The 15462-nt window shown below is 42.5% G+C and overlaps 1 protein-coding gene across 1 annotated transcript in view; it reads left to right on the top strand.

The window, feature by feature from the left end:
• Nucleotides 1-9369, top strand: part of LOC145403063 (solute carrier family 35 member G1-like) — a 31584-nt gene extending 22215 nt beyond the window's left edge. The window contains exons 2-5 of the mRNA XM_080274903.1: nucleotides 3801-4127; nucleotides 5604-5789; nucleotides 8255-8362; nucleotides 8515-9369. Of these exons, the coding sequence (XP_080131029.1) occupies nucleotides 3801-4127; nucleotides 5604-5789; nucleotides 8255-8362; nucleotides 8515-9369 (1476 nt within the window). The remainder of the gene's footprint in view (nucleotides 1-3800; nucleotides 4128-5603; nucleotides 5790-8254; nucleotides 8363-8514) is intronic.
• Nucleotides 9370-15462: the final 6093 nt, after the last annotated feature.

Genomic DNA, 15462 nt, shown 5'->3' with positions numbered 1-15462 from the left:
GAAAGGAGGTCCGGATGATATATATATATATATATATATATATATATAAAGTCATGGCAGCACTACACGTGGCCTCGGAGTCCCCGGGGGGGTGGGGGCCATAAATGCCCCCACCTTCCGCCTTTCTCCCGGTGACGACTCGACTGCCTGGAACCACTGTCTGACTCTCTTCTTCTTCTTCATTTCTGCAACACTCGCGGCCTTTCCTCTAACTTTCGCTTTGTTGAGCACCACCTCTCCGTCTTTAACCCTCACCTTCTTTTTCTAACTGAGACTCAGCTGTCTGAGGCAACTGACAGCAAACCCTTTTCTGTATCCTCCTACTTTCTCTATACTCATTTCAAAGCCAAAGGTGGATGTTGCGTATATGTATGCAACGACCTATCTTGTTCTCGTGTTCCTGAACCCGATTCTTCTGAATTCTCTACACTCTGGCTTCGGCTCTCCTGTCATTCTCTGACTAAATATATCTGCACTGTTTACTTATCTCCTAATTCTACTGACTATCAAAAATTCTTTGACTATCTTACTTCTACGATGGAACACATTCTATCCGTTTGTCATTTCTCTGAAATCTCCATTCTAGGAGATTTCAATGTTCACCACCACCTTTGGCTCTCCTCTCCTTTCACTGATCCACGTGGTGAACTAGCCTACACCTTTTCTATCCTTAATGACCTAGAGTAGCTTGTACAGCACCCTACCCATATCCCTGACCACCTTGGAGAGAGCTCCAACATACTTGACCTCTTCCTTACTACTAAGCCTTCTGCTTACACTGTTAATCTTTTCTCTCCATTGGGCTTCTCCGATCACAGCCTTATTACCTTAACCTGTCCTATTGCTCCGTAAGGCCTGTGGACCCTCCAATGGACCCCTCCAAAGAAACGACGTCTGTGGCACTTTGGAGCTGCTGACTGGGAGGCCCTCAGGCAGTACTTCTTTGATTTTCCATGGAATGATTATTGCTTCATGGCTGGGAGCCATCTGGGTGTGCCTTGCGCATTACGGAGGTTATTCTCTCAGGCATGGAAGCATACATTCCTTTCTCATATCCTCTGACTAATGCAAGAAAGCCTTGGTTTAATCACGATTGTTTTAATGATGTCCGTAACAAGGAGAGGGCCTATAAAAGGAACCAGATGCAACCCACCCCTGAATCACATCTTTTATACGTTTCTGCCCGGAATCGTGCAAAGTCTGTTCTCCTCTCAGCTAAAAATAATTTCATCCGTACTAAATGCTCTCAACTCTGCAACTCGAATTCTTCCTGCTCCTTCTGGCACCTTGCCAAAAACCTTTCTAACAACTTTACCTCATCATCCTTCCCTCCTCTTTTCTATTCTGATGGCTCTGTAGCTATTTCTTCTACGGATAAAGCAGATCTCTTCACTCAGACTTTCTCCTCCAATTCCACCTTAGACAATTCCGGTGCTGTTCCTCCATCACTTCCCCCCTCTGACTTCCTCATGGCTGACATTAAAATTTCTTCAGCTGATGTATTTTCTGCCGTCACTGGCCTCAATACTAACAAGGCATATGGGTCTGATGGAGTCCCTCCTGTTGTTCTCAAGAACTGTGGTTCTGTGCTTATACCCTGCCTAGGCAAACTCTTTCGCCTTTGTCTATCAACTTATACCTTTCCTTCTTGCTGGAAGTTTGCTCTCATTCAGCCAATCCCGAAGAAGAGTGACCATTCCCAACCCTCTAACTATCGTCCAATTGCTTTAACATCCTGTATCTCAAAAGTTTTCGGGTCAATTCTTAAGAGAAAAATTTTAAAGCATCTTTCCTATCACAACCTTCTTTCTGATCGTCAGTATGGGTTCCGTCAGGGACGCTCCACTGGCGATCTTCTCACCTACCTTTCAGACTCCTGTTCATCCTCCTTTCGGGACTTTGGCGAAAGCTTTGCCATTGCACTTGACATCTCAAAGGCTTTTGATCGAGTCTGGCATAAATCTTTGATTTCCAAACTGCCCTCCTACGGTTTCTGTGCCTTCATCTCTAGCTTCCTTTCTGGTAGTTCTATAGCCGCTGTTGTAGACGGCCATCGTTCTTCTCCTAGATCTATCAACAGTGGTGTTCCTCAGGGCTCTGTCCTATCACCAACTCTCTTCCTTTTATTCATCAATGACCTTCTAAGCTGTACATCTAACCCTATCCACTCATATGCTGATGACTCCACCCTTCACCTACCCATTTGGTTCCCGCAACGTCCATCTCAGCAGTTACTTCAACAAACAAGGGACGAAGCTATGGCACACCTAATGTCTGACTTGGCTCGTATCTCTGACTGGGGTAAAAATAATCTGGTTGGTTTTAATGCATCAAAGACTCAGTTTTTACACCTATCAACCCGACAAAATATTCCACAGGTATGCCCGCTAATGTTTAATAATATTCAGCTTAATCCTGCATCATCCTTGAACATGCTTGGGGTTTCATTTACTCGGGACTTATCTTGGAAAGATCATATTACATCTCTTGTAAAATCTGCTTCCAAGAGATTAGGTGCGCTAAGCCGCCTCCGTTCCTTCTTTACCCCTGCACAATTGTTGACTCTATACAGGGGTTTTATCAGCCCCTGTGTGGAGTACAACTCTTATGTGTGGGGAGGCTCCCCACATACAGCTCTTCTCAATAGGGTGGAGTCAAAGTCTTTTCATCTCATTAACTCTCCTCCTCTTACTGACTCCCTTCAACCTCTGTCTCTTTGTCGCACTGTTGCTTCTTTATCTCTTTTCTATCTCTACTTCAATGGTCGCTGCTCCTCTGAACTGTCTGCGTGCATTCCTCCACCTCTACGACAGGCGCGTAGCACCCGTCTAGCAGCAAACTCTCATTCCTTTTCTGTCCAACTCTCTAATGCAAGAGTTAACAGTTACTCCCAGTCTTTCATTTATGCAACAGGTCAACTCTGGAACTGTCTCCCTCTGTCTGTATTTCCTGCTTCCTATGATCTCCAGTCTTTCAGTCGCAGTGTGTCCAGGCATCTTGAAACGATCGGATCTTGAATTTGGCTCTCTCTTGTATTTTGTTTTTCTCTTGGAAGGAACAATAATTGCTGGCTTGCTGCCTATGGTTCCTTCTTCCTCGCATAAAAATATATATATATATATATATATATATATATATATATATATATATATATATATATATATATATATATATATATATATACAGAGAGAGAGAGAGAGAGAGAGAGAGAGTTAGACAGATAGATAGATAGATATAGATAGATAGACAGATATAGATAAGTATATCTATCTCTATACCAATATATAATCTCTCTCTCTCTCTCTCTCTCTCTCTCTATGTATGTATTTGTGTGTGCGTGTAACGGTACAGTATACCTCTCCATATGATCCCCCTCTGTGCAATACCCAGCCTTAGCGATGTAAAAAAAATTAACACTCCTCTCTGTCTAACTATGGCCTGTCACTCGTTATCCAACAGGTTGTTGTTTTGAATTGCGCACGTCGGGTGTTCAGCTGTGCCCTGCAAGATGGCTGACTTTGTTCACATGTGTAGATCCGATTGCACATCATCTAGGTTATCTCATGACGTGTGGTCCCACAATCACCGTTGTTCTTTCTCCCAGCATCTGTTGCCGAGTGAAGACTTCTTTTACTCTTGCCATGCTGCATCATGTTAGACAGCCTTCATATTGCATTCAAACATTTCGTTGATGATCGTAACTGTGTTCCTGCAGTGCCAGTGCAGAGAGTGATGTACTGTTATTTTGAATGATTTTTAGCGTTATTTTTTGGCTAAATAAGGTGATCATTTCTGGTAAGGATAGTGCACGTAGTGGTGCTAATGGTGCTAAGCCTGGTTCAGTGCGTGTTTCAGAAGGTGCTGGTGGCGATGAAAAAGCTAAGCGGCAACGGAAAAGCATATTCATGGAAGTGAAGCTGGATATTCTGAGGCGTCATGATCAAAGGCAGGCCGCTTGTGGTATTGCCTCTACTCTCCACCTGCCGCAGTTGATGGTGTCCACCATCCTGAAGAAGGGTGATGCCATCAAGGCTGCTGCAGGAGAAGTGGCCACTCTAACAGCGTCTCGCCTCATCAGGACCCAGGAACCAGCAATGGAAGCGGTGGACAGGATGCAGAAAACCTGGGTAGAGGACCAGAACAGGAGGATGGCGCCCCTTGATATGTCTAGTATCTGCACCAAGGCATTCTCTCTGTAGGAAGAGATATAGGTGAAGCACAACTTGGAGGAAGTGGAAGTGTTCATAGACAGTTATGGCAGGTTTGACCGCTTTAACCCACAGATTACGCAATTACTTTTTTGTTTTATCCCTCCCCTTGGTGTGCAAAAAATGAAGAAAAAAGTGTTTTTTTAGTTTTTGTTTTTTATAAACTTGAAGATAAACATCCAGGGCATCATATAGTGAAAAAAAAAAAAAAAACTCCGGTTTTGTGTAGGGTCATGCGTACGTTTACTTAAGGAGTAGTGAAAAAATAAATTTAAAAAGGAACAAAAAAATTTTTGGTTTTGTTTCTCATAAACTCAGAGATAAACATCCAGGGCATCATCTGGTGAAAAGAAAAAAACTCTAAGTCTTTGCGTAGCGCCATGCGTAAGTTTGTGTAGTGGTGGAGTAGTTAGCGGTGATGCACGGCCAGCACAGCCTGAGAAGTGGCTCGCAATGCAGCGCTACCTAGCCTGAGCTGTGGCTTGCAACGCGGCACTACCCAGCCTGAGCTGTGGCTCACAACGTGGCCCTACCCAGCCTGAGCTGTGGCTCGCAATCCACGGGTTAAGAAGAGCAATGGCCTGTGTCACATGATTTTGTCTGGGGAGGTGGCAAGTGGCGACCACAAAGCTGCAGCGGCGATCCCAGCTACGCATTGAGGAGGAAGGCTACTGCGCGAAGCAGGTGTTAAACTTCAACGAGACAAGCCTGTTTTAGAAGAGGATGCAATTGAGGAAAAGTCTGCATCAGGGTTCGAGGCTGTCAAGGACCGACTCACACTTGTCCTGTGGGGCAATGCAGAGGGTGACTTGAAGCTGAAGCCGCTCCTTGTCTACCACTCCTAGAATCCCAGGGCACTGACTGGGTACATCAAGGAGGACTTAGGAGTGATCTGTAAGTCAAACAAGAAGGCCTGGCTCATCTCTGCCATCTGCTTGTCCTACTTTCACTCCTACCTCTCGCTTGCCTGCGCAACTATGCCTCCAAAAACAACCTATCCAACTGGTTTCTCCTAGTAGTAGACAACTGTCTGAGCCATCCACCTGCAGTGAATGATTGGGTCAGTAACACTGAGGTGGTCTTCCTGCCTCCAACACATCATCGCTGCTGCAACTGATGGACCGGGGTATTATCACAATGTTCAAAGTGTACTACCTCCGCCATATGATGCAGCAACTGGTTCGGGCATGTGATGCAGATGACAGGGCACCTGTGAAGAAGTTCTGGCAAGGTTAAAGTATCAGGAACGCCACTGAGAATATCACGGCTGCCTGAAAGGAGGTTGTACAGCAGATGATGAATGGTGTGTGGCAAAAGCTGTGGCCCAAGTGTGTGCACTTGTTCACAGGTTTCTTTGAGGAAATGTGAGTTCAGCCTGTCGAGTGGGTTCGGCAGGACATTGTCGAGCTTTCGCACGAGGCTGGCTTCAGTGACGTTGACATGAAGGACGTGGAAGAGGTATTAGAAAGTCACAGTGAGGAGCTTAGTAATGAGGAGCTGATGAATATGGAGATGCGTCTTGCCAACCAGGAGTCAGAGGACGGCACCATACAAGAGTTGCCAGTGCAACTGAAAGAGATGGTGTTCCATGTTTCATGTTGACCAAGCTATCGCCATCCTGTAAGATAAGGACCCTTTCCCAGGGAGGAGTGGAGATGCTGTGCGATGCATTGAGGAGGGCATGTGAATATACAAGGGGAAGTTAGACGAGAAGAAGAAGGCAGCCAGACAGACTACCATCACCACCTTCTTCAAGCATGTCCCTTCCTCTATCTCCACCTCATCGGATGAGCCCAGGCCATCCACCAGCCGAGCATCTCTGCAACCCTCCACCAGCCGAGGAATGTACACTACTCCACTGGTGATAGACGTTCCATCAAACCAACCCACGTCTCCATCCACCTTGCCGCTTCCCTCTCTGCTTTCTCATTCTCTCACTCTCTCACCACCTCGCTCTCCCGCTACCTCCACACCACGTAAGCCATCGTGTCAGTCTCCTGCAACCTCCACTCCATGTCAGTAATCACATCATTATCCTGCTACCTCCTCACCGCCTTGCCAGTCATCGCATCGTTCCCCTGCTACCCCTACACCACCTCACCAGCCATCACATCATTCTCCTGCTACCTGCACACCGCCTCGCAAGCCTTCCCCCCCATGCTGTCCCTCCCCCGATGCAAGTGAGTTTGGGGGGTTTAAGGAGGGTGAGTGTGTGCCCAGGGGCACCAGGTATCCCCCAGCCTTGGGGGAGATACTGTACTCAGGATGACGGCCAGGACCGAGCAAGGAGCTGAGTAAGTGTTTAGAGTTGTTTGTTGGTTTTAACTAATTTTCATTTTTTTTTTTTTTTCAGACTTTGATGATAGTTTTTGTGTTTAGGTTGACTTATAAACTGTTTTTAGATTTAGATTAACGTGTTTTAGTTATAGGTGGGGTGAGCACTGTCATTTTTGGGTACAGTTGACTAAGTTTGATTTTTTTCCCAGACTTATTTCTGATGATTTTCAGATTTTTGGGGGGTTTAGGTGTGTCATAAACTGCTTTTAGGCTTAGATTAACTCGTTCCGGAGCTATTTGGGGGTTTAGGTGAACTTGAAACATGTTTTTGGACTCTTTGGGTGGGTTTTGGATTTGGTTTGGGGGGGGGATTCCAAGGCTCCCAAATGCATTCCTATGCTTTCTGTGTTATAACGCCCCCGTTTAATGATACCCCGGCTCAACAATGGATTTTCCCAAATGCAACTAATCGTTTTAGCGGGAACGACCTGTATATATATATATATATATATATATATATATATATATATATATATATATATATATATATATATATATATATATATATATGTGTGTGTGTGTGTGTGTGTGTGTGTGTGTGTGTGTGTGAAATCTGGTATATGATGCATCAGTAATGATATATAATAATCCAAATGGAACTCGTTCAAGTGGGATGACACCTCTTATACAATCCTTAAATTTGGACCAATGAGTATTGCGACTAGTAGCAGGTAAAGAAAGGTCAGAACTTATGATCGAAATCCACATGAAAGCAGACAAATTACTTGGTTAATGCTAGGTACAGAAATTGAGATGCAGACATTCCTCCGATGATCATATACACTCACTTTTGTGGTCAGAATTTGTAGATAGTGTAAATCAACTGAAATTTGTATCAAAATCATGCATGTTCATGTGAAAACACTTCAGTCTTCCTGGCACACCTCGAACATTATTCATCATTTATGATATCTTCGGAATCCTTCTGCGTGACACGTTGGACCGTTTGGACGAGTACTGTGCTCCTGACCAGAACCTGGATGATGCATCAGATCTTTGTGGGAACTTTGTCCCCTGCAACCAAAGAAAGCATAACTAAGTAAGCGATTTCTCTTTAAATTTTCATGGGACAATAGAAAAACGGGGGAATGGACTGAAATGAATGATCAGAACAAATTTAGATATCATTAAATACTGGGGTAGATTTTAGGTATTACATCCTGTGAAGATGGATATTGTGATAGGAATGGTTGCGAGGACAGCTGGAAGAAAACTTGTCTGTAAAATGAAGGAAAGAAAAAAATAAAGCTATTACACAAGGCTCTGATATTCCTTGTTCAGGAATAAGTATTTTATGATTGCATGAACATTTTTGATCACCAGCCAGTTTTCTGTTTCCTACATAATTATAACCCAAGTTTCAATGTACAGCTAACAAAACTAACCACTACATATAAAGCCTGGGTGAGATTTTTTTTTTTTTTTTTTTGTGCATCTTTCCAAGATTAAAGATGATATTCTAGAGAGACTTGCAATACAGGTGCACCTGGCTGAAATTTCTGTTCTTTAAGTGAAGAAGGAAACATGTATCCACCCTGCCTCCTTCCCTTTTTCCATGAAAAGAGCAAAAAAAATGTGTGTGTGTGTGTGTGTGTGTGTGTGTGTGTGTGTGTGTGTGTGTGTGTTCCGTGAAATGTTTAGTATGCACAGTAACATGGAAAGGACAGTTTAGTTTCTGCTTATGATTATAATGTTGTGTATGTACGCAGGAGCAAGAGGTGAGGAAGGGAAGCAGATGCAGCACTGTACCTCATGTGGGTTTCTTCATGGCTGCCGTTTCCTCCTTCTTTTATTCCATCAATTCGGTGATTGTAAAGGTTAGTGTCATGTAAAATTATAATTTTCAGCAACCTTATCTTAACCTACCGAATGGTTTGTAATATCATATTAGGCTATCTTGTGTCGAGAAATTCAGTCCAAACTAGTTAGTATTATGCTGTGATTTACAACATATGTTTTATGCTTACAGATGCTGGTGGATGCGAGCCCCCTTGTGTTAGTGATAGCTCGGTTTGTAAGTGTTCTGCTACTAACACTGCCGCTGCTGGTCTCTTCTGTTAATCAACCCTTCCCAAAAGGTAACCGGTCCATATTGGTGCTTCGTGGGATGCTTGAAACAGTATCAATCATCCTACAGTTCTATGCCTTCAAACATATGCCACTGGCTGATGCCTCCGTCATCATATTCAGTGTCCCTGTGTTTGTGTCCGTGTTTGCACGAATTTTCCTTGGTGAGTCGTGTGGCCTCCTCCAAAGTGGAGTCATTGTCATCACGTTCATCGGTGTTGTAATCATCGCTCGACCTCCTCTGCTCTTTGGGTCATATTCAGAAGCATACACTGCAGAGAACTGGTGGGGCATGGCGGCTGCCATTGCTAGCACTTCATTAGCAGGCTTCTTGTATATAATAATGAGGAAACTTAAAGACATCCACTTTTCTGTTCAAATGTTTAGTTCATTTGTTGTACCATTCTTAATAACATTATCTCTGGCTTACGTAGGTGGTGACTTGTGTGTCCCTCACTGTGGCAAGAATCGCTACTTGGCTGTTGCTGTTGGTGTCTTTAGTTTTGCAGATCTAGTTACGTTTACAATGGCACTGCAACTGGAGCAGGCAGGGCCAGTGTCCATCATCAGAGCCGGGGACGTGCTGTTCGCCTTTGTATGGCAAGCAGTATTCTTCAACAAGTTGCCTGATCTACTGAGCCTGCTAGGTGCTCTGCTAATCACGGCCGGGGTTGTGATCATGGGTCTGCATAAATGGCTACTTTCTCTGCCTGAATCCTCAGCTTTGCATCGCAGGGTGCAGTGCCTCAACAAATAAAATCTTTCATGTTAAGTAATTGTCATTGTATAAAAATATTCAGTAAGCAAAGGTTTAATTTAAAACTGCACCTGTAGCAAGTCATAGTAAGTGGTCTGTTACAGGACACTACCTTCTCAGTGGAAGGATGATAGTCAGAATGAACTCTTCCCGTGCTGACAAAGAACGAATGAAGAAATGGTATCTATTGGAAAAGTTATACATGGGAAAGTAATAGTGTTGTAATGGCTATGTTTGTGTGGGTAAGAGTCTGTATAATCGGTAGTACTGAGAGGGCAAAAACATATGTAGGTATGTGTACGGGCATGCTTCCAAATCCTAAATTAAATCTAAGCCAGAGCAAAGGTTTCGAACCCTAGATGCAAGGCACACGTAAAATTCGATTGGAACATGGTACCACAACGCCACCGCCGCACAAAGTAATTATGTAACGGTAACTAATTCTGCACAAAAAGGAAGCTGGTACCATTATTCTAAATGTAAGGTAAAATTAGAACGCCGTAAAATTTTCCAAGGGCAGTTTTGAAAAAGAAAAAATTTCCACAGCCATTGCCTGATAAATGCCGAACTATAAAGAGATCTTGAGGTGAAGGTCAGTGATCTGCACGTAACCTTAGGTCATCTATTTATATAAGTCCACCAAGTTTGGTGGCTCTAGCTTTATTCTTTCATGTAAAATCTGGTGACTTCTTTGTCTTTCAGAGTAGTCAAAAATTTTGGGCCATATGCGACCTCAGAGAATAATGATCCGATCTGGACTATGTTAATACTGCATTCTGGTCATATCCTGGTATATGGCATTAAGATTTCAGCCCTCTTAAGTGGTTCTTGAACTGTACGGTCACTTTTTTTTCCGGATCCTGTCAGGGTTCCGATAGTCGTCGGATCACGATGATTTTTTTTTTTTTTTTTTATTCAGATGAACCGGTCAACCAGTACTATAATATGGCAAGGAATGAAGGTTGAAATAATTTTTAGCAGAGTGAAGAAAAGACAGCATGATTACAGGCAGAAACAAAGGAGATGAGATTCAGGGTGGGTTGGCTCTGGTGCCCTTTTTAAGTCTTAATGTTGTGGACAGCTATAGAACCACTTTGAGTCTACCGTTCACATTTACAATTTTCTGTAGAGCATGACTACCCATCATCTGAATCAGTGTTTACAAAGTGCACCGTGTGAGCCAGAGTTCTTTTTACTATTCATCGTTACATGGTTATATATTTTTTTTTTTTTTTGTACGTAAGTTATACCATTATTAATGTGTAGTAATGGTAGTTAATAATTTGTTTGAACAGCTATGCATTGTGATAGGCATATGAAAATATGGTGAAATAATTATCAGAGGTAAGAAAAAAAAATACAGGGTGTGGTTGAAGACAAAGTACAATAGCCTAGGCATCAACCGAGCCACATTGTGAGTTTTGTAACCTCCATTATTCAGAACGAATGGGACATTAAGGATGCTGGATAAGCGTTTTTTTTTTTTTTTTCTGGCAACATAGAAGTTGCTCTTGTGTGCGGACAAGATACTGGTTAGACTAATGTGAATGACGAATGACACTGAATGACGAAAGACACCGGTTAAAGTAAATAATAGGTGCTGCCTACTGTAGGAAATAAAATGACATGGGAAATCTCTCTCTCATATACCTCTCCACTCCAGTCCTCCATCTCATCATACACATACTGTACATATAATATTCCCTGGGCCGGTGTGTTCCTGATAGGGCGGAAGGGGATTGGATGATGGACTGATGAATGCTAAATACTGACATAAGTTGCAATCATGTTAATATTAAACAAGAGAGAACTGATGTGCCATATCCAGGGATATACGCTGGTAAAGAAGTGCTTAGGAGCCTCGTAAGCATCTTTATCTATAGCCAAGCGCCATAATCCCGTAAGAGGTCCGTTTGTCTTTGAGTTAGTTGTTTTATGGGGAGGGGCACTAACCCTCTACCAACCTACTTGTTGACACGGAGGGAACAAGTATGGGTTGGTTATATGGTTACCATCCAGCACTGTAAATGGTTTCCTGATTTACAGCAAACCATTAGACTTGTCACTCAATGTAAAGCCACCTGAGGAGGAAAGAGGAGTAATAAAAAGTGACAGGAAAGATGGGAGAAATAGGAGGAGAGGGGGGGCAGACGCAGAAAGAGAACGATAAAGGTGAAGGAATATCATCTAAAAATTCATCTGCTATTTAGTTCTGTCTCATTGTGCAAAACTGACCAACAAGCCATTTAGTAAACAGTATATTATGGATTAGGCTAAACTAGCTTCCCAGGCTTAGTTTCCATTGGCTTATCTTTGTTACTTTTTCATTACTGATTTTGTGAAGGGTCAGTGAAGAAAGGGAGCATTATAAGGACTAAATTGAGAGTATATGTATCCAGACAGTGGTGAAGGAAGTAGGCCAACTCTGTTGAAAGGAGTACTACCGTACGTTGAGAGAAGTACTATGATGAAGTACTGTACTATAAATGTTGCCTTAGTGTTTTGTGGGTGTTGTACTGGTTTTACTCTAACTTCGCCAAATCTTACCATCTCTCTCTCTTGAATTCTGAGTTGTAACAATAGAGGCGGTGGCTCAGTCGGTAGAGAGGTGGTCTGCAGTCCTACCGGACCCAGGTTCAAATCCCCGCTGGGGCAGGGAATAGTTTGAGGATCTGAATTTAATAAAACCAGACTTTACTGATCTACTAGAAGACCCGCCGACATATCGTAAAAACACCCCCGCTAATACCAATACACCAGTCCTGTATGAGACAGCCCTAGCTTGTATTCAATATGGACGGTAGGTGTTAGCGCCGAAATGGTGATATGTAGAGATGTATGGTATGTAGGAGGACTATTGGGCCTTGGGAGTAGGCTGTGAAGCTTATGCCCAGAGTCGGACACGTAAAAAAAAATATAAATAAAAAATAACATTGGAAAAAAATGCTAATCACGAAGAAGCACAGTGGAATGGATGCAGAGCCATAACAGTGTCTTCTTCTATCGTCTAGCTATGTGAAGTAAACTGCAAAAGAATGGAAATCTAGGCCAAGTTAGTGTACAAGAGCTATAGTTGGGATGATGGTCTTGTCTTTTTTTTTTCTTTTTTTTTTATATAAATAACAGAACGGAGGAGGGAAAAACAAATGGGTAAAAAAAAAAAAAATCATCATTGCATGCAGGTTTGAATCTCCAAGAGGTGACTGGAGGTTTTTCTACTGTAATGCTGTTAAGGGTGTAGGTTGGTCACTTTATTTTTCTTTGTTTAATTCAAGAAAGAAGGAACCCAAGGCCAGTCTGTTTTAGATTATGAAAGCCTTGGGTTCCCACACCTCGCAGGGGATAATATACTTGATACAAATGTTTTAAAAAGTCCAAATTTTGAGTTAGTAGAAAATTGCAAAGAAAAGAGAGAAGTTTGTACATATACTCTGTTCACTTCAACTAGGTGCAGAAATCCGATCGCCAGCTTAAATATGTGTACTGAGCTTAACACTAGAATATGGTGCTAGTCACAAAGAAGTGCTATGGAATGCATGTTGAGTCTTGGCATTCTATTATTCTGCCATTAAGCTACAGAAAAAAAGCTACAGACGGACAAAAATCATCGCCTAGTTAAAATGAAAGCACTACAGTTTTATTAAAAGTGTGGCTTAATTTTTGAAGGACTGAATGGTGAATGAATGTATGGCTCGTTTCACTGGCAACTTTGTTAGTAGTTCTGCTAGCTTTGTATTTTCCTATTTCCCTATGTGGATGATACCGAGCCCATTAAATGTAGTGGATGAAGTGGTTAGGATGATGATGATGACGACGACAATGATGATGATGATAGACTGTTATTAGGTGATTTTTATGATACTGTTAATGGTGATCGTAATGATGGCGATGATGATGATGATGATGATGATGATGATGATGATGATGATGATGATACTGATTAGATGATTATTAGGTGATTCTGATATTGTTGATGGTGATTGTAATAATGATGATGATGATGATGATAATAGCACAAATGATGATGATAACAATACTGATTTATTGCAGTAATGATGATAGATGACTATCATCTCCTTGATTATATTTTTAGTCAGTACCCTAATGTCTAAAATAAGTTAAAAGAAGCCATGATTGTTGTGATGATGATGATAATGACAATGCTGCTGCTGCTGATGATGATGATGATGATGACGATGATGATGATGACAATGATGATGAAGATGATCATCATCATCATCACCATCATCATGATCATGATGACAGGATGATGATGATGATGATGATTATGATGACGATGATGATGATGATGATGATGATAGCAATGACGATGATGTTGATGATGATGACAGTGACAATGATGATGATGATGATGATGATGATGATGTCTCCCCTTCCCTTTTAGCTCTTTCAGGCCAAGGTGTCTCCGTTAAGCTAAATAAACTCATCTGACATTAGTGGTAAAAATGTAGAGAGACACCTTTGAGAAGAGTGAGTTAATTTTGCTGTGTAAGGTTATAAGCAGTGTTAATGGTGTCATAATCTGAATCTCTGAATTTTAAGTCTCTACCCTTACTTACCCTAACCTATCATAGTTAACCCTGCCTTACCCTCTCCTGCCCTAGTCTAACCCATGCAAATCTACCCTACCCTACCCTACCCTTACTTACCCTAACCTATCATAGTTAACCCTGCCTTATCCTCTCCTGCCCTAGTCTAACCCAAGCAATACCCTACCTACCCTACCCTACCTCATCCCATCCCATCCTACCCTACCTTACCTTGTGCTGTCATACTCTGCCCTACGTAATCCTTCTCTACCTTACCCTGTGTTGCCAAATTCAGTCATACACTACTGCGTTGCCATACACTGCCCTACCTTACCCTTTGTTGCCATATTCTACGCTACAGTACTCTGCCCTGTCCCACCTTACCTAAACCTACCCAACAGTGCCCTACCCTGTCTTGCCTTACCCAAACCTACCCTACCCTGCCCTACCTCACCATATCATACCCAGTCTAAATCTAGCTTACCATACCGTCATCTAACCATATCCAAGAGTAGCTTGTACCATATCATACTTCCCCATACCATACCTTACCATACCCCACCCTGCCATACCAAACCGAGTCCTTGTTTCGTTTGAGTGCTGTATGTTACCATAAGGAGTGCCGGTAAACAAGTGATGCTGGTCATCTGTATTATTTGCTCACATACACCAGCCCCTCTTTGACTGTATACCAAAGCCGTGTTGGATCAAATAAACTCTACCCCATTGACTGGTGTTCTTACATTATTTTGCCCGAGTTTTTCTGTTATAAAAGCTACCTTGGGGTCTCAGTAGGTTATTTTATTTATTTATGTATTTTTTGAGGGGGGGGGGAATGTGTTCGGAATGGAGGATGACAGCTGGGTGAGGAGAGTGAGAGGTGTGAATTTTTAGGGTAGGGTTGCAAGAAGCAGACTGAAAATGACCTGGGACAGGATCATACAGTGTGGCTGAAGAGAGGCTGCTGGGGATCGAGTAATGTGGAGGGACGCCATTAGGTGACCAATGGCGACGTGTGCAAGTATGCAACAAACTAGACATCAGCCAAGCCACACTGTGAGTTTTGTAACCTCTATTATTCAGCATGAATGGGACATTAATGATGCTGGACTGGATAAGTGTTTTCTTCTGACAAACAGAAGTTGCTCTTGTATGCGCACAAGATACGGGCTAGACTAATTTGAATGACGAATGACACTGCATGACGAAAGACAACGGTAAAAGTAAATAATGGGTGCTCCCTATTGTGGGAAATAGAATGACATGGGAAATCGAATGACAAATATCACTTGCAATGTCAGAATGTGTCAAAATTCTGTTATCAGCGTGTGTCAGAATTATTCTCTCCCCTCAGACTCTTCCAAGAAATGGATATCAGGAAGTTATTCGCTCCTGGTTCATCATCGACATCAAAATCTGTACAGAAGTCTCAGGATGTACCAGAAAAAGATTCAAGTAATCATGAAGAAGCCCAGTGTTCACCAGAGGAAGCAAGAAATCAGGAAAAATCTCAGGATGAGAAGGATGGTGATGTAGGAGAGAA

The sequence above is a fragment of the Coenobita brevimanus genome, chromosome 60 (genome assembly GCF_032717465.1).
Source record: "Coenobita brevimanus isolate Jiangsu-jjx chromosome 60, ASM3271746v2, whole genome shotgun sequence".
Taxonomy (NCBI): Eukaryota; Metazoa; Arthropoda; class Malacostraca; order Decapoda; family Coenobitidae; genus Coenobita; species Coenobita brevimanus.
The sequence above is the reverse complement of the archived record's forward strand: the minus strand, read 5'-3'. Positions and strand labels throughout refer to the sequence as shown.